Source organism: Danio rerio, chromosome 12 (genome assembly GCF_052040795.2).
Source record: "Danio rerio strain M-AB ecotype USA chromosome 12, GRCz13ab, whole genome shotgun sequence".
Taxonomy (NCBI): Eukaryota; Metazoa; Chordata; class Actinopteri; order Cypriniformes; family Danionidae; genus Danio; species Danio rerio.
This window is the reverse complement of record NC_141032.1, coordinates 30926688-30945578: the sequence shown is the minus strand read 5'-3', so window position 1 is coordinate 30945578 and position 18891 is coordinate 30926688. Positions and strand designations below refer to the sequence as shown.

Here is an 18891-nt window from a genome sequence, read left to right as displayed (position 1 = left end):
GGTTGTGTATAGTTTGTTACACTTGTGGTTTAAAGCGCCTGTTTGAATTTGCTCTTTGTATTTTACCACAGCAGCACAGCATCCGTGTCAACAGAAGCATCTGAATACACATTTGTTTACTCTTTTCTTGTACAGGGATCTTTATGACACTCAATAATGAATGAGTGAATGAGTCAGTGGTAGTGGTTTTAGGCACAGTGTGATTTCTAAATGAACACCTGCACGCATAGCGCACATAAAAACAAAACTTACTATGCGAGTCAGGGCTGTGCAGTTGCAGATACTGCATGTCTTTGTTGTGTAGCTGTGTGTTGAGTTTGTGTAGAGAGCTTTCCCTCTGCCTCAAAGCCGCCTCTAAACCGTGGATCCGCTCGACGTGTTTCTCCACTAGAGACGTCTGAGGAGGGAAAGAAAAAGCACAAGATTATAAAAGATTCAAAGTGAAACGCCAAAAGAGAAAGTACAGAGAGCAATGAGGGACTGATCAAAAGATAGACAAGGGCAGGGAGGCCATTACTTTAACCATGCAGATTCATCCAAACTTTGCGTCCATGAGGAGTTTTTGTCAGCAATAAAAGATGAGAGCACGTAGATGTAACAGCTGATAGTTGGCTGAGTGTTTCAGAGAGGCGAACGGCACAGATGCTCAAACGTTTGCATCATGAATTTTTCAAAACTTCAATCTTTTGGTCCGGGCCAAATCCATTCGAAGCCATTTGAGACCCGTGTTTAAAACCGAGGATGCAAATGTGCATATGTAATTATAGATATCAGCATCATCCACGTACGCTAAGCCTGGGCTGGGTAATATGAGAGGCCAATTACATTCATGGAGCCCAGTTATAGGACGTATGCTCGGTACAAGATTAATCAAGTGGACACCTGGTTGGATTAAAGCCTGAAGCACATGGAGAGGCTAATTATCGCAACTGCCCATCCGCTCGGCAGCCAAACTTAGCACGGATGTGTTACAAGAGCTCTTACCATCTTGTCCAGGTCTCGCTGAAGGCTGGACTTCTCCATGTGGATCTTCTCATAAGCCTGAATGACATCTTCAAGCTGCTCCTCACGCTCTTTGCTCTTTTGGAGCTGGAAAACAGACATGCATCATTACAAATCTGAGACGTTTGTATCTCCTTACTGAAACAATCTTTACCCAAAACTTTAATAAAGGAATTAAAAAGTAAATTTGTGTAAATTAAAGTGGTCAGAACTTGACATGAAGGGATAAACGTCATTGGTCTTTTAAAAACCTTAAGTGATGCTATAAGATTAAGAATTGTAGAACCAAATCTGTTTGACACATGAGAAACTAATTAGTTCTTGCTGATACTAAAATTTGCTCAAGTGTTTTACTGTGAATAAATACCTTAATCTTTTCCTCATGATCATGAAGTAAACAACTTATTTTATGACCTCTTTATAATTGTTTTGAAGCATCAGAGATTGGGTTGAATGTAATTTCCCTGGAGGGACAAACATCTCTCAAAGTTATTAAATATTTTACGTGTCTTATGAGTTTGTAACAACATGAGTTTGAGTGAAAGATGACAGACTTTTCAGTTTTGGGGGACCTCACAGATCTTATGATGTTTTCAAATGTATTATCCTCACATAAATCTTTTTGCATTTTACATTCTTATCAAAGCATAATGGCATGTTTAATAAGCACTTTGAATTACAAGGACAGTTGGGATGTCTTCTGGCTGTATAATGACAAGCTGTTGTAACATTTGGCAAACGCAGGTGTAGTAACATTCTCATTTTCTCAATTATTATTATTTTTTTGTCAGCATTATAGACTGTATATGTTCTTAGGAGTCTCATAGTGTTAGCTTCACTAGAAGTTTCATCACCCAAGCAGTTGACACTTTCCTTTTGAAGGTTGTTCATAAGACTGTCATGATACCTGCATAATCATTATGACAACTTTCATTAAGTGTCATTCGCTCTGTTGAGTCATTTTTTAATGCAAAAATTACATGGTTGAAGATGTCTTTATGAAGACTGGACACAACCAGATACATCACAATCTATTTTGTCATTACAATTTGACATTACCAACACAGCATAACATTGTCAGAAATCTGTCATAAACATGATTGTCATGAGGTCAATATCATTGACCAACCCAGGCTCATTCTGAAAACGTAACCCTATGTTCATTTCTGGAGAGAACCAAATACATACAAGGAGCTACTTTTTTCAGTTTTTGTTTTCATAAATCAACCAGAGGCCGCTGTGTATGCTTTTTCAGATCTCAAATTTCTCTCATGAGTGGTATTCGTGCCTGCCCATTTCGCGCAAATCCACTAGACACTGCTGTCAACTAACTAAATGACTGACCGATCAACTGACCCACCCTCCTCCTTCCCTAAATGCAACCAATAGTGTCTTTAAAAGCACAGACTCACTGGCTCACCCACTTCCCTAAACCCAACCGACATTGTTTTCAAAAGAATTCCAGAAAAAAAAGCCCGCTGATTTTAACCACATTTTCTGTTTTTACCACATTCTCACCCTGTTATTTGTTTGTTTTATTTTTTGGCTTTTGTTTTTGTCTTACCTGCTTTCTGGAATCATTCTTCACCAGACTCGAACCCCATCGTCACGGTCAGCTCTTCTCTGCGACTCAAGTCCACAGACGTTTGTGGCGAGCCACTGCACAAACTAGTGACAGTGGAAAGGAGTCCACATGGAGGTAAGCGGTCAGCTAGTTAGCACGAAAAGGAATGGAGTCATATTGCCTCGTATCGTTGATTCTAAAGACAAAATGCAGCCATACGTAGCTCTGGCTACATAATTTGCGATCTCCAGAAATATATATAGGGCTACTTTTTCAGAATGAGCCTATGTTGTCATAAACCTATGAATATTTTTCTGATGTTTCAGTGAAACAAACTGAATTTGTCATTAGGTTTTTGTGTCAATACTCTGTCAAATAATTGTATAACAGCTTCTTTAATACTTCAAGATTTTTAATGACATTTAATGACAATTCAATATTTACCACTGTAGTTAAGATCATGAAAAATATGAAATGTTATAACATTCATGACACAATTACAATGGCCTCAAGACGCATAAAATCTTCTTCGTAATCATGATGTGACATGTTATGATCATAAAAGTTTCATGATAATTTTATGAACACCACCTTCAAGTAAATTGTTACCAGTTCTTATTTTAAAGGGCACCTATTTTACCCCTTTTCAAGATGTAAGATAAGCCTTTTGTGTCTCCAGAATGTGTCTGTAAATTTTTTGCTCAAAACACCTATCACATTATTTATTATACCTTTCGGAATGTTGGATTTTCTGCTCTAAACAACTATGTAGCTGTTTTTGTTGCCTGTGCCTTTAATGCTGGTTTCCACGTGCCTGTCAGGGTGTGCCTCAATGTCTGCATCAGATAAACAGCACAGTGACAGACATGAAGGAAGCAGATCTCTCGTAATGTTTGTGAGAAATACTACAGTAAGAACTTTTCTAATGATTATTTGATGTATTTGTGGTGGAGCTAATTCAAGCCTTTCTGCAACAATGAGACACACAATGTTGTTACAATGTTTTGTGGCTGTCAATCAATTCAGTGGGCATGGAAACTGCACTGTTATGTCACGTTGCAGTGCGCCTCAAAATGGGAGGGATTTAGATCCTATTTTAATGTCAGGAAAATTTAAAAAAAGAGACTTAGTGTCTTGATATCACCCCAATATGACTGTGTACACACTATACCTACACACAGTTCTGTCCAAATAGCTTACAAAAGATGGTTTTCATCGTAGGTGCCCTTCAATGAAGTAATCTTCTACATACAGGGGCATATCTTGATTATTAGGGGCATACAGTCCTGTATAGGCTACATGCAGACCCACAGCTATGTTTTGTCAAATTCTGACAACCTGTCAGTTTATCATCCTGGTGACAAATCCGCAACAGAAAAGCATGTTTATGTTTACAAGAAAGGAAAAAAAAGGTTGTAGCAGATCAACAAATTGTTCGACATTGAATGGCTGATCTGTCAACTTGTCATGCTACTTGTTCAGGTTTCATGTTCGGACAAACTGCCTGTCGCTAAAAGCACTTAAGAAAATGTACGTAAAATAAAAACATTACAGACAGAGGGTGTTCTGCCTGATATAAAAAAAGAAACAAATGCACTCATGTTGTTGCCAGCACTTTCATTTTAATACAGACACATAAGCATGTACTTCAATTATACTGCACCTCTCTGCGGTGATCCTTTGCCTTCACAGATAATTGTAGCTTATTTTCAGAAAAATAGCAGAACAGGGTATTTACTTCCAATTGCGCTGCATTAGATCTCAGCGACAGCTCATGACTGCTAAGCTCTGGGTGTTGGGGGGAAAAAAAGTGAAGAACGAAATGCAATAAGACACGAATCGAGGAGGAAGGCCACAGTCAAGCTAGGAGGGTGGGGAAGAATAAGCAGCGTACAAATACACAAAGTACCAAACGTCAGCAAAAGCGAGGGAGGTGTGGGAGAGAGAAGAACAGATGACAAAGAGAAATCTGTCTCTTCGACGGAGGGAAGGCTGCTGGGTGACTATGGAAACACATAGCAAGCATCATTAATTAATGAGACGCTTCACCAGGCAATGAGCCGAGAGATGCAGAGAGAGAGTATGATCTTCCCATTTACACTCCACATCACAGCCAGCCGGGAGAGACGATTGAGAGCAGGCTTTAGGCACGCAAAAAAAACAAAAAAAAACAAACACTTTGTGCTCTAGATTACGTAAGGCCTTTATCAGGAATGACTGGGCTTTTAAAGTTGTCCTTTATTACATTAGTAATCGTATTACCTCTCTAATCTTTCTGCTTTGTGATGTGTAATCCAGAATTACAACCCAATAAAGGCAAATCACAATATAAGACGATATTATTGTAAATTTGCAGACGAAATGTTGTCCAGAACATGGATAGTTCAAACAAAAACTAAAATTGGCTGTTTTTTACCATAAGGTCATCCCCAATGTTGGTGATTTTTTTTTCTCTTTCAAAATAACAATAAGATTTATAAATGAAAACATGGTGATTTATTAAATCAACCATAATTGTGATTTATAAAATAAAAGCTAATAGCTATCAGTACTTTGAGAGTCAAAAATATACACACAGGCAAAACAAAATGAATACCCATGGCTCCTGACAATACATTGAGTATTGTTAGCCATCCACTTGTTAAGTGTGACATCATGTGAAGCCGTTTTGAGCGCTCTACCAAACTGTATGGGGTGACTCAACAAATGGTAATAATAAACGTTTACAAAGCAATGTAATACCTCAGAAAATCATGATCGCAATATATATATATATATATATATATATATATATATATATATATATATATATATATATATATATATATATATATATATATATATACATATACATATACAGGTATATCCATGCCTAATATCTGATGGCCAGAAAGTGATTAATTTTTTTAAAAATTGTTAAAATGTTGGTATTTGTGATGCAGCAAGCCTAGAAACTGATGTGTACACCGTGATTTTATTTAAAATTCACTTTAATGTTTGACTAAGAAGTTGTCATAAATTAGTATTTTCTCAATTCAAATAAGTAGTGGCTTGGACTCGGAAAAGTATTCCATACAGTACATCACCAATATGTCACAACTTGACAAGCAGATTGGGTTTCCATCAGTGTTAATGCACATATTGAAGTATTGCATGAGAAATGAGTGATGGAAGTGTCTACTTTCAAATAAAAATCCCTTATTATATGCTAACTTGAGGTGGCTTAATTTGCACTTGAGCAAATAAAGTTAATACACTAAGGCTGCATTTACACTGTAGATCTCCGATTGTCTGCATTTAGCAAAAGGCGCATTGAGCAAGAATGAATTTAATCTAGGCCTTTTTAAACCAGTAGGCATCTTAATGTAATGTCCATGGCATGATTTATGCATTTGATGTATGCAACAGTTTTAGTCTAGCCTATATTGTTTAGGTGGCAGACGTTGCGCTCTAATATATATATATCTCATATATAATGACAAATAAAATCATTTAGTTGTCATGTATGAGATTTGAGGTTTGGAAATCTGCTGAAGTCTGTTCCGAAATGAAAGCATCAAAGTTGACGTCATTCGCTATGGGTTTTTCAAGAGTTCATTCTTAGCTGATGATCAGAGTGTAATTGGCATGCTGTTCCGGGAGAGAGCTCTAAGCTCATAATATCCTCGAGCCCAGGGCTCCCTCCCATAAGAAGGGGGATCTCAGGTAGATCTCAAACTCCCCTGCTTGTCATCGTGTGAGAAGTGTAAACTAAGGTTGTCTTAGGTGATAATTTGGATTAGGCGATTGGCTATAGTGTATGTTTTTGGACGGTGGGAGGAAAATAATGGAACCAGGGGGAAACCCATGCGAACAAGGGGAGAACATGTAAACTCCACACAGAAACACCAACCAGCCCCTGATAGGAGGTTGGACCAGCGCTGTTCTTGCTGTGAGGCAACAGTGCTAGCCACTAGACCGCCGTGTCGCCCTATCGGAAAAAAGGGTGCGAAGAAGAGGTGGAAAGGTGGAAACTTCAAGACGAAGATAACTGGAGTGAAAAGCTCTGGTTATTTATAATGCGTACGTAATCATCTATTTATTAGGGTAGATTACGAAGCTAATGTGGTGCTAACCGTGTTGATCATAAGCACGTGATCCTTTCAAAATTAGTTCATAAATAAACTGCACTTATGACATGCAGCTCGCATTGACAGGTAAAAATCAGATCTACCTGCTTACACTTCAAACACGAGGACACAGATCCAATTCATATCGGATAATTTTCCACATATGAACACGGCCTGAATCTGATTTGAGTAAATTGGAATCTATGTGATTTTTTTCCCGTGCTTACATGTACGAGGGCTATATCCGATCTGTGCCACATGGGAGAAAAAAAAGTGGAATTGGGTCACTTGAACCATGCAGTGTAAATGCAGCCTAAATGGCGGATGAAAACACATTTGCTTAAAAGACTGACATGGTAAACATTACACCCAGGTGACTTCATTGGGCTTGCCTTGATTACTGTTGGTTACTAGGTTACCAATACTACAGACAGCCACTCTAACAGCTTGATAGAAATGCACCTAATTTGCATTTAGGACTTTTACTTTGAAATGATTTGCTTCATGTTAGAACAGAAACCAAGCTATTGACTTCCATTGTCCTTTTTTGGATGAACTGTCTTGTTCTCTGAATTGTTTATTTGTACATATTTGTGTTTGTAGTCTCACCTCGAGGGTCAGCATGTTGACTCTCTGTTGCAGACTGCCATTCTCTGACTGAAGTAGTGCTGTGTCTTTGGGCTCGAAGGAGCAGTAGGAGTTTCTGTCCTCTCCAAACTCGCTTATCATGGGGAACTACACACACACACACACACACACACACACATACACACATACAAAAAAAAGGACATATGGGTCATCACAGGCAGAAAGCATTAAACCAAACCATTAAACTCAATTATTTAGGGTTCAGTAGATAGTTGTGCCAATTGTGGTGCTAAAAACAGTGTGACATTCACTAACCACTAGCAATCTGGTTTAATAGGGCATTATATGCATTAGTCTCAGTCTTCCAGTGGAATGATGGCTGAACACCTGAATTCAGAATCTGATTGACTGATTTCTACAGGATTTCCATGAGACACGTGGGTCACATTCTTTAATAGTCCAATAGGAAATAAACCTGTAATGACTAAAAACTATGGAAGAAAAGGCAGTTATAGTAGACTTTAAATAACAATTTTATTCATAGGACATCAATATTATATTTGTATTTCCCTACACATGACACTGAGCAAAATGAACTGTGATTGGTTGCTTAACATTTCAGTCAAGTGTGCTTGATTAATGAAAGATGCAAAGAGTTGCTGCAAGTGTAAAAGTCTGAGGCAAATTCAAGCTCAAACCAGTGTTGAACTATACTGTTTCCTGGGGTTTGAGCTATGTTTTTGTCTTTTTTTTTTTTTGGAGAGTGTGTTAAATATATCTACCAATTTTAACCATGATAATGTTTAAATACTTTACATAGAAATGAGTAAGAAATTACAAGGTATTAAAAAGTAGTATTGATTCCTAAAAGATAATTAATTGGGTTTCTTCGAAAAGAGCACCAAGAATGGCCTTTTCTGCTGCCAAAGTTGCAACTCTTGCATCACCAGTACAGGGTGTTCAACGCATAACTGTTTCCATTTAAAAATGTTTTGCAGTGTTTTGTCTGGGCTGAACAGAGCCCTGGATACACAAGGCTGTCCTTGTATCACAATCCATCATAAATAGGATGAGAAATCAGAATTGTGTAGCAAAGTGTGTTGAAAACAGTATGTCAGAAATCTCCAGATGGTTTTCTATTCACCTCAAGAACAGCTTGTGACCTTACAAAGCAAACAGTGTACATTTTTATTGTATGAGGACTTTAAAGTCATGCTGAAAATAATAATGGTTTTTGGTGTAATTTGGTGTAATACATATTTACTGTTACTATTTATTGATGCCCCTCCTTTCTAAAAAGCATTGATTTTTACAAAACCTCATCATTCTGAGTTTTGTGCTCTGATTGGCCATTTATTCATTTAGTTGTGATTTGCTGAATGCCTTCAGTGTGTGACAGAAATGTTATGCCTTTACTACCTTATCAATTTGATGAATTTGATTCAAAATATGCAGATGATCAAGTTGATTAATCAGCTTCATTAGCGCAACTTGAGTAGAACATAACTGATTGGTAAGGTTTTGTGAAACAATGCCATGGCTCAGTCAGCAACAATACAAAAGTTACACCAGATTTCTTTGGATATACATTTGGGCTGTGTGTTGACAATCTTTCCACACACTAGTGTAGATTTGAGGTAGATTAGGCATTTTTAAATGAGGCATTTAGGGAAGGTACGATTTAGTCAATTGACTTTTATAAAGAATATCTCTTGGGGTTTTTTCTCTGTAGTTTTTGCAGCCTGATTTCACAAACAAAAATGTAACTATTTTACGTTTTGTCAGTTTAGTGGCTATTTCATACGAGTTCAGTTGTATGAAAATGTATGATTTTAAAAAGGAGGCGTGACACCAAACTCTGCCCCTAAACCCAACCATCATAGGGGGATAAGCAAATTGTACTAAATTGTAATGAGATTGTACCAATTCATATGAATTAGCCACCAAATCAAAAAGTTATGAATTGCCATGAGATTGTGTTGGTTTTTGAGACTAAAAATTTTCTATATGTATAAACAGCTTATAAAAGTTCAAAGACATGCATAGCATATGCATATTTATATACATTTATTTGGTCTGTTGAAATTCCTGGTTTTGATTGACTCGACTGTGTGTAATAAAATTGTTTAAAACATAAATAGTTCCGGTCAGTTTTGTTCAAAGTTCAAAATAAATGTTCTTCCCCAAAAACATAGCTACACAGTAAAAAGCAATTAGTTCATTTACTTGTTCCTTAACAGCAACAAGTAAACTTTTTAAGAAGTGAGTAAATCTGTTGCAACAGAGCGGAACGGTAAAGTTGACTTAACTTTTAACATTTTAAATTTGAGCAAAAAATTACATGTTTTTTTTATTTAAGCAAAATTCATTTACTTAAAGGAATGCATTTACTCACTGCTTTAAGTAAACTAATAACTTTTTACAATGTAGTAACCTCAGTTTACTATAGCAACTCGGTGACAGTTGCTGGCAGAGCCCTTTATTCCTCTGTGTAATCTTGAGGACACAGACTTGCTTTACCAGGGAGTCGATGGAGATTAACCAACTAGTAAATATGCTTAAATTTTGCAAAGAGAGCAGCTAAACATTTGTGCAGCTATTAGATATGCCCATTGTCATTTGCACGTTTGCTTATTCATAACAATTTGCATTAGTATAATATTATTAGTAGTAGTATTAAAGAATATAAGAATATGATGTGTGTTTGGATATACATTTTTGACCACACTTCGTTAATATTGTTCATTTATTTGTTTTCTGGAAATTAGAACTGAATTTAGAAATAGTTTTGAAACAAATCCTTGAATTTAACCAAAATAAATATGTAGGCTAATGGATGTCTCTAGTTTCCACTCTTATCTCATCCACAAAAGTAAAGGAGTAAAAGTAAAGTAAAGAGAAGGTAAAGAGGCCGAATGGAGGCTCATTCTTTATCCTCATGCTGCAGATGGTCTGTTTAACATGTTTTCTCTCTAGTGAAGTGTTCAGATTTTCCACTTACAACGCTCACCATGAAAATAGCAAATGTGCCATAGTACGACACAACTGACTCTTAAAGGGAATGGGAGATGAGACTGTGATTGGTTTAATACACGTTATGCTCAAAACACACCCACATTAAGAGAATAAGCACAACCCTGTTAGACCATGCACCAGGGCGCAAACTGTATATTTCTGTCCTTAAATGAGCAAAAGGATTCAGACACTCCCTTAATGCTTTTACACCATGTGCTTTAGACTTTGTGCCTAGATCACAAAAATAGAGCCTATGATCTCTCTCGCACAAACCTTCACTCTGACTGCTAATTCAATGTGGGGACTAGGAGATTAAAAATGTCATAACTGACAATTTTCATAAACTAGTTTAACTTGTCAATAACTTAGCAAACTACTAAGTAATAATCAGGATAATCAATGGTTTGTTGTGCATTAAAAGTTTTTAAATGCACTACGTAGAGGCAATCACGCTCCACAACATGCATGTAAAATCCTTTTGTGACCAGCAATCCGATGATTATACCCTACATATATATAAAACACACACATTAGTCACTTTCCATTTCAACTCTCCATGTATCTTTCCATTTAGTCTCTGCACTTATAGGCTACAAGTTCATCTCCTGCATCATCATCTACCTCACTGCTGGCATCACTAGATGCTCTGTGCTTTGATGTGCTGGATCTCATGTATTTCTACTCCTACGAGCTTTGAGAGTTGTGTGCATTTGTTCCCCCCCGTTTAGCCCTTTACTAGGCAGTGAGCCATATTGAACGCAGAGCCCTGGAGCCTTTCTCAATCTCTTTTTCTTTCTTTTTCTCTCTCCATCTCTCTATCTCTCTTTCTCCTTCTGCAAAAACAGCTGTTCTTCAGAAGCAGACGTCAACGATGCGTGTATGTGCATTTTTATGGGCAGAGCTGAACCAAAAAGCTTTAAACATACCCAATCTGGAGCATCTTCTACCTGCAGCTCACTAGACACTTGGCAGCAGCCCAAACTACCTAGTTGTACCCAGAGATCACATCAAACGAACCAGCTGTGCACCTTGTTGAGTTGGTTACTGCACAGCAACAGCATTGTGCTGCCGATGTGTTATCTGACTTCATACTGTACCATTCTACTATCTAATATCCCAGTGACAGCAATCACAACATATTTTGATTGAAAAAAAAACAAACAAACTGTTAAATTTACTCAAACAGCAATTGGGAACTCCACCATTTCCTGTTTTCTAAGGATGCATGATTTAAAACAGTGACTGTTTACATGGACATCAGTTATCAAAAGAATTGTCTTAATCTGAATAAGACAATAATATGATTAAGGTGTTTACATGAGTTTTTTGAATGTTCGTTTTATGATCCTGTTTTACATGTTATAGCACATAGATGGATTATCGCCAATGCATCCACCACCATCCACGTTTCCTCCAGAGTTTCATATCATTTCGGGTGTTTAATTTTTAATTTGGGTTTTTCATCCATATTCAGAAACATTTCATTCATGACCCCGTGACAAACTGAGGTATTGGAAGTGAGTATGAGTAAGTACAGACTGGTGGAAGAGTGTTGCTTTAATTAATACCGCACGCTGAATGGAGAAAAAACCCTCAGCATTTTGTGATGTGCTTGTTGTCTGTGGTCCTTTTCTGACTTAGGTGCAGAGAAAAGTGTCAAACAGCTGTGTGTGTATTAGGGTTGGGCAATGTCGACCAATTTGGCATCGCACAATGTCTAATGTGAAACATCGCAATGAATGATGGCATCGTCTTTGTAGGCGGTGGTGAATTATTTATGAATAATTATTGTTTTTCCCATAACAAAATCATAAACAAATAAAGATAACTTACACACAAATTACCACATCAATCACTTTTTTGCAGGACCTATTCAGGCATGAATTGGCAGAGTGATCTGTGTCATTAAAATGGCATTGAGAAACTTGGTTGGTAAAAAAGATGCACAACCAACAGGAACCAACCCACAGTATCTGACGTGTACAAGCGTGAAAACAAAAGATTAAAGCAGTGTTCTGATGCTGTGACACGTTACCTGATAGATATAAAAGACTAAAGAGTCGTTATATAGAGACAAGATTAATTAAATGTCATGTTTAACAACTATAGTGAGATACGATTACACCTGTTCTAACCCTGTATAAATGTCTTGTTTTGAACATAAATTAAGATATTTTAAAGCATGTTGGACACAGGTGGCCATAGTATTTTTTAAAGATTACCATTTTTTTACATTGTTTTTCTATTTTATTTTAAACAAAAAATAACTTCTAACGCTGACCTAAACTTTCAAAATGTTTAAAAATTCTGAATTCCAAAAAATATTTTCAAAATTTGACAATTTTACTTAAACATAGCAGAAATTAATTAAATGTTAAAAATATTCAAATAGACATTTCATTATTACAAACATTCACATTATTACATTTTCTCTTGATTTTTTTAGCAGTGTATATTAATCTTGAAGATTGCCAGATATCCTTATCACTGATTTCCAGTGCTATCACTCAAAAATACTGATTATTTTAAACACAAGCTATTCCTTTTTTCCTAAATAAAAATCTCATCTTCATTCACATTCATCTTTAAAGATTAACAGAACCTTTGATTTTGATGGAGCGCGTCGGGATCTGAAGCGGACGGGGAGAGGAGCGGCTTTGTGTGTTTTTCATGTGCGGTTTGACATGCTAATTACAGTGAGCATGCTTGTTTATGTGGAGCTCAGCTCACATGTCGACTGGGCTATAAATAAAGCTGAATCATACATGAAGCAGATACAGTTCCAGATGAGTTCAGTAACACCACTGTCATTAATCAACTGAACGGCACATGGCTGAACATAAAACTCTGACAACAGCATATATTAGTGCTGACGAACATGAACTATATTTTGAAAGAAAACCAAAAAGCAGTTCTGTATGTTTGATGTCTAGCATTAATGTAACCAATGCTAACCTCCTTCTTCCTTCAGGCTACAAGAATAAGCGCATATGGCTTAAAAGATTTTTTGTAATGTTCTTAAAAGAAGTGCATTATGCTCATAAAGGTTGCATTTTCAATTTTATTTTCTTCTATTATATAATTCAAATGTATTTCTGTGATGGCAAAGATGATTTATCATCATTACTCCAGTCTTTAATTTCACACATTCCTTTGGAAACATTCAATGCTGACTCACTGTTTAAAGAACATTTCTTACCAATATTTAAGAAGGTTGCTGATTAATATTTTTGGAACAATGTATTATAGGGCTTTAAAGGGATTAATTTACACAAAATGAAAATTACTCCATCATTTACTCCCCCTCATGTGGTTTTAAAGCTCTAAAGTTTCTAATTTCTGTTGAATAAAAAGAGGATATTTTGAAGAATGGTTGCTTGATGGTTGCTGGTGCCCATTGATTTTCATACTAGGAAAACAATTATTATGGAGGTCACAGGGCCTTTTCAAAGTATCTTCTTTTGTGTTCAACAGAAGAAAGAAACTCAAATATGTTTTGAACAAGTTAAGGGTGAGTCAGCATATTAGAATGATTTCCAAAGGATTGTGAAATACATTACATTTTAAACTATATTACAGTAGAAACAGAAATTGAAACACAACCTTGAATATAAAACATATAGTTACCCAAACTTGAATGATGCAGAATTGTAATTTTTGTGTAAACAATCCCTCATTTAAAATATGTTTCTGACCTCAAACTTCTTCCAACCCAGCCTCATTGAAGATATGTGCCCAGGGCTACATTTTTGTGAACCGGGAAATATGTACCCGGGGCTATGTCTGCTTGCAGTTTTTTTTATAGATTTTTAAAATTATTATTATTATTATTTTTTTGCTCAAACACACTACAAGCAACTATGTATAATTTAGATGATCTCAAATATGCCATTTCAGCTAGTGCCATTTCTTGTAAAACCACCAGAGGTGGCTGTGTACATTTCTGCCAGTCTCAATGTCTTTGTGCACATTTGTGAGAGAAGCCAGTCAGCTTGTTGTGGATAATTGCTTGTATTGACTGACTATTGAACTGTGACTCAGAGCAAACCAACAAATATCAGTCACTCAGCATGTATTTAATATGTTAAATATGTAATAATTAGACTATAAACAATACCATTTTATTGGGAGTGTAGTGCATTATTCTGCACGTCTGAATGGCTCTGATATATAAATGTTTCTGTCATGTCACATCAAACTGCTTGTTGCTGGAATCTTGCTTTATTGCAAGTTGTTAGGACATAGTGTAATGCAGGGGTGCTCAACCCTGTTCCTGGAGATCTTCCTTCCTGGAGAGTTTAGCTCCAACCCTGATCAAACACACCTGAACCAATTAATCAGGGCCTGAACAGCACTTGATAATTACAGGCAGGTGTGTTTGATATGGGTTGCAACTGAATCCTGCAGGATGGTAGATCTCCAGGAACAGGGTTGGTCACCCTTGGTGTAATGTTTATTTTATGAAGGGGCAATTGTGGACTAATCATTAGGGAGTTGGACTTGTTATCAAAAGGTTGCAGGTTCGACTCCCGGTCTCCATCTTCAATACCCAGCTGAAGTGCCCCTGAGCAAGGCACACAGCCCCTGATTTCATTACATTATCCAATCTTAAGTCTGGGTAACCATACTTGACAGTACTCATATCACTTTATGCCCACTTTTGCATTTTTCAAAACTGTGGTGACAACTAATTGTTGAAACAGAGAGATTTGCTAACTTTTTAGAAAAAATAAATCTCAAGACCATTAAAAGAGCAGCACAGCACAGATTAATAGACCTCATATCACAAACTTAGTGTGCCTGGCTCCTTCTGATCTATTGAAGGTTAGTTGATACACAGAGTGGTAGGTTTAATGATTTTTTCGCACTCTTTCTGAGTGCTGTGCTCCACAAAGACATAATCGCTCAGTGTGTGTGCATTTGCATCCACACAGATATTATCTCTCAGTGTGTAGGTATACTGTGCTCCTCTCTAATGAAGTGCCCTATATATTGTGTCTGTGACCGTGTCACTGTCTCTGGGTTAATGTGAGATGAGCAGTGAGGTAGAGGACAAATGGATTTGGGGCTAATGAGGAAGTCTACACCCCTCTTTTGACTAGATAACTATGTCAAGTTAATTACGTATCATCCCTACACTTATATTAATAATGTTAATTTGGTTAATTTGAAATAAATTAAATTGGAGTAATTTGAAAGACAATGACAATCCTTTTTTGATATTTTAATGAGCACCTAGGGTTAGCAGACTATTTTATCAAAAGTTTGATCCACAAGTCTGAAACCACACTAGGGTGTTTTTCATTTTATCCTGGAAATAAGCTGACAGCTTTAAACAAAAGTTACGTAATAGTAATGTAAGATTCTGCACGATTTCTAGGTCACTAATCAAGTTTTTCTCGCTTCTGCTGAAACACAAGATGCTTTGTGCAGTTTTTTCAAAGCAAGCTGGAAAGCAAGATCATTGCATTTTATAGAAACTTCAGGATTCCGTCCAAATTAAACGCAAACAATGGGCAACTCCAATACTTTATCAGGAAGGTTTTTGAAATTACATTTTCTTTCACAAAAATAGGACCATGAATGGTCTTTGTTAATGAGCAAACAACTTCTTTTAATATGAAATCTTTTTCAGATCATCTCAATTAAAATTTTAAAACTGTTAGAATTACTGGATTACTGTTGGAGTTATTGGGTTGCTGAAACTAATCACCTCTTTTGCTTTTTGCCATTATAACATGGAATAAACACGACTGAACATCAGAACTACACAAACATCAGTAAAACAGTCTGTAAACAATGTTGTTTCCTGTCCATAAACGCATTAGCTATGAAAAAAAATAGAAATAAGCTTTTTTTTAAAAAAGAAAATGGTATAATTAAAAAATAAACAAAATAGTCAACATAATAATTCAATAGCATTAACAATTTACTTTGGATGTTTTCTTTAGAGTAAAAAGTCAGAAACTCCAACAAATATAAACAACATAGGCTCATTCTAAAAATGTAGCCCAATATACATTTCTGGAGAACGTGAAATATGTAGCCAGAAGTACATATGTCTGCATTTTATTTTTAAAATGAAGACTACGCAGTGGTATGACACCAAAAGCTACCAGCTGACGGCTTACCTCCGTATGGATAGCTTTCCCACTGTTACCAATTGGTCCAGTTAGCTCACCGTGTACGTCTATGGACATGAGATGCAGAGAGGAGTTGACTATGACTATGAAAAACAGTTTCCAGAAAGCGCGTAAAACAAAAACAAAAGCCCAAAAAAGTGGGAAGTGGGTAGGTGCTGGTCAATCTGTGCTTTTGAAAACACTATTGGTTGGGTTCAGGGAAGGAGAAGAGTGGGCCAGTCGATCGGTCAGTCATTCAGTCAGTTAACAGTGGCCTCTGGTGGATTTATGTGATAAAAACAGGCATGAATGGCACTCGCGAGAGAAATTTAAGATCTCAAAAAGCATACACAGCAGCCTCTGGTGGATTTGCGACAACAAAAACTGCAAATAAGCTTACCTCCTAGGACATATTTGGCGCTCTCCAGAAATGTATATAGAAGTACATTTTCAGAATGAGCCTGGGTTGAATAGTCAATATATAATGTGGTCAGCCACAATAATCACAACTGTATGTCCGTCAATAATTTCAGTCTTTCTAGTAAGTTCAACAGCACAAGAGGGTCTGCATTGGTTAGTAAATCTTTAATTATTAAACAAGAGCCAAATGCATCTAAAATTGCCACATTTTAGCAGAAGTACAAACCTGAATATATCTGATGAACACAAACTAATGTTTACAGTACACTGCCATTTAAGGTGACCTCCACTGATATCTCCTATCTGAAACTAAAGCATCTTTAAGCCATTTCCTACCTTTATCTCATAAATCTTGAGTTTTCGCTTGATGTCTGCGTTTTCTCGCTCGAGGCCAGCCAGTCGGGTCTTGATGTCCTGGTAGGCACTGATGAGGGCGAATTGGGAGGCCGAATACATGTCGTCTGATAAGGGAGAGTTGGACCAGCCCACCCCGCAGCCGTCTTCTTTCAGACCCTCGCTGCCCCCCAACAAGCCCAGCTGACCCCCGAAGAGAGACTCCATGACACCTGATCCTCAACCTGATGGAGAAAAAGAAGACAACAGTTGTTTATGTGAAGCAGTCATCTTTCAAACATGACTTCTTTCATCTTCACTTGCATTCTTCACTTCACTTCTTCAGTGGTTTTCTGTGTCATGCTCTCTCCATTATGAGCTCCATCTTAGCCGCAGTTTCGATAATTATCTGCTTTCTCAACAACACTTATTAGTAATGACATCTAGGCCATTGTACAATACATGCAAACCACCAAACCGCACCAAACAAAACATTTTCACTGAAGGTCAATCAGTGGTTTTCTCATGGTCAACCACATGTGCTTTAGCTTCTCTAGTCCTTATAATTCACTGCAAATCTGGATACTGTTTTTGCCTTTGAAGTACATTTATACAAAAAAAAAAAGTTTTATTTGTACAAAACATTATTATTATTATTATTATTATTATTACTATTATTATTATTATTATTAATTTACACTGTATTTAGGGTAATAAGCTAATTATTAATGAGTGAATTTGAAAAAAAGTGGCAAGTTTTTAAATGTTTCTGTTATGTGAAGGGGACGTTGCCATTGTACGTGTGGATCCAAAGGCAGGTTTATTAACAGGATGATCAGGCAGGCAACGGTCAACAGGCTCAAACAGACGTATATAGGCAATCGAGTGCATTCTGAAGTTCGATGTTCGATGAAGAAACAACAGAACAAATTCTTAAGAGGGCTTACTATATTAACCTTAAAAATGATTAAACAATTTTAAACTGCTTTTATGTCAGCCAAAAAAAAAGACTTTCACCAGAAGAAAAACATATCATAGGAAATACTGTGAAATTTCCATTGCATTTTAAACCATCACCTGGGAAATATTTTTATATAGAGAATTAAAAATTCCCAGCTGGGCTAATAGTTTTCATAGTTTTAATAGTTTAATTGGTGAATTTTTATGTATCCATGTCAAAAATGGCCCAAATGCAAAACTTAATTGATTAACTTCTGTATTAATTAAGTTATCCTACCAAAAGTTAAGCATTTTCTATGCAAATGCAAAATGTGCTATCTTTTACATATCTTTTCTGGTTCAAAATGTACTGCAATTGCATTGTGAAGTCTTAACATGTTTGCTTTATTGGGGGGACGATGTGGACTGACCGCAGTCAATGAGATGATATCAATTATGCAGGAGGACAAAAGCCAGAGACACTGAGAGCAAGCAGCATGACCTCACCGAAGCACAGGCTGTGCTGCTGAGAGGGTGACATCACCGCCTAGCAACCATCGCCAGCTTCACCTGTACAGATGCCATTTCTTTCAGGCTCTTAGAAGAGCAGCAGATTCAGTCAATACATTTAGTGTTTTGGAGAAAAATACTTGCGCTTCGCACTCGACTATGATTTTCAATTCTTTTTGAATTGATAAGGCACATTTAAACATTGTTCTAATACCTAATGAGCTGGCTAGCTGTCTTCTTCTAAAGGGGTATACAGTACTAACTCAAGTGAAGCCTCATAGTTGACAGA

The 18891-nt window shown here is 36.7% G+C and overlaps 2 protein-coding genes across 6 annotated transcripts in view; one reads left to right on the top strand and one right to left on the bottom strand.

Annotated features, from left to right (window-relative positions):
* Positions 1 to 18891, top strand: part of LOC100538338 (uncharacterized) — a 146846-nt gene that overhangs the window by 54611 nt on the left and 73344 nt on the right. The window lies entirely within an intron of this gene.
* tbkbp1 (TBK1 binding protein 1) overlaps positions 1 to 18891 on the bottom strand; it is a 107316-nt gene that overhangs the window by 43766 nt on the left and 44659 nt on the right. For all 3 annotated transcript variants that reach the window (XR_015504198.1, XM_087276450.1, XM_087276449.1), the window contains 4 exons: positions 17157 to 17398; positions 7285 to 7410; positions 985 to 1089; positions 253 to 397 (listed from right to left, as the gene is read on the bottom strand). Coding sequence is in view for 2 of the 3 variants with exons in the window: in XM_087276450.1 (XP_087132576.1) it covers positions 253 to 397; positions 985 to 1089; positions 7285 to 7410; positions 17157 to 17381 (601 nt within the window). In the remaining variant the exon portion in view is untranslated. The remainder of the gene's footprint in view (positions 1 to 252; positions 398 to 984; positions 1090 to 7284; positions 7411 to 17156; positions 17399 to 18891) is intronic.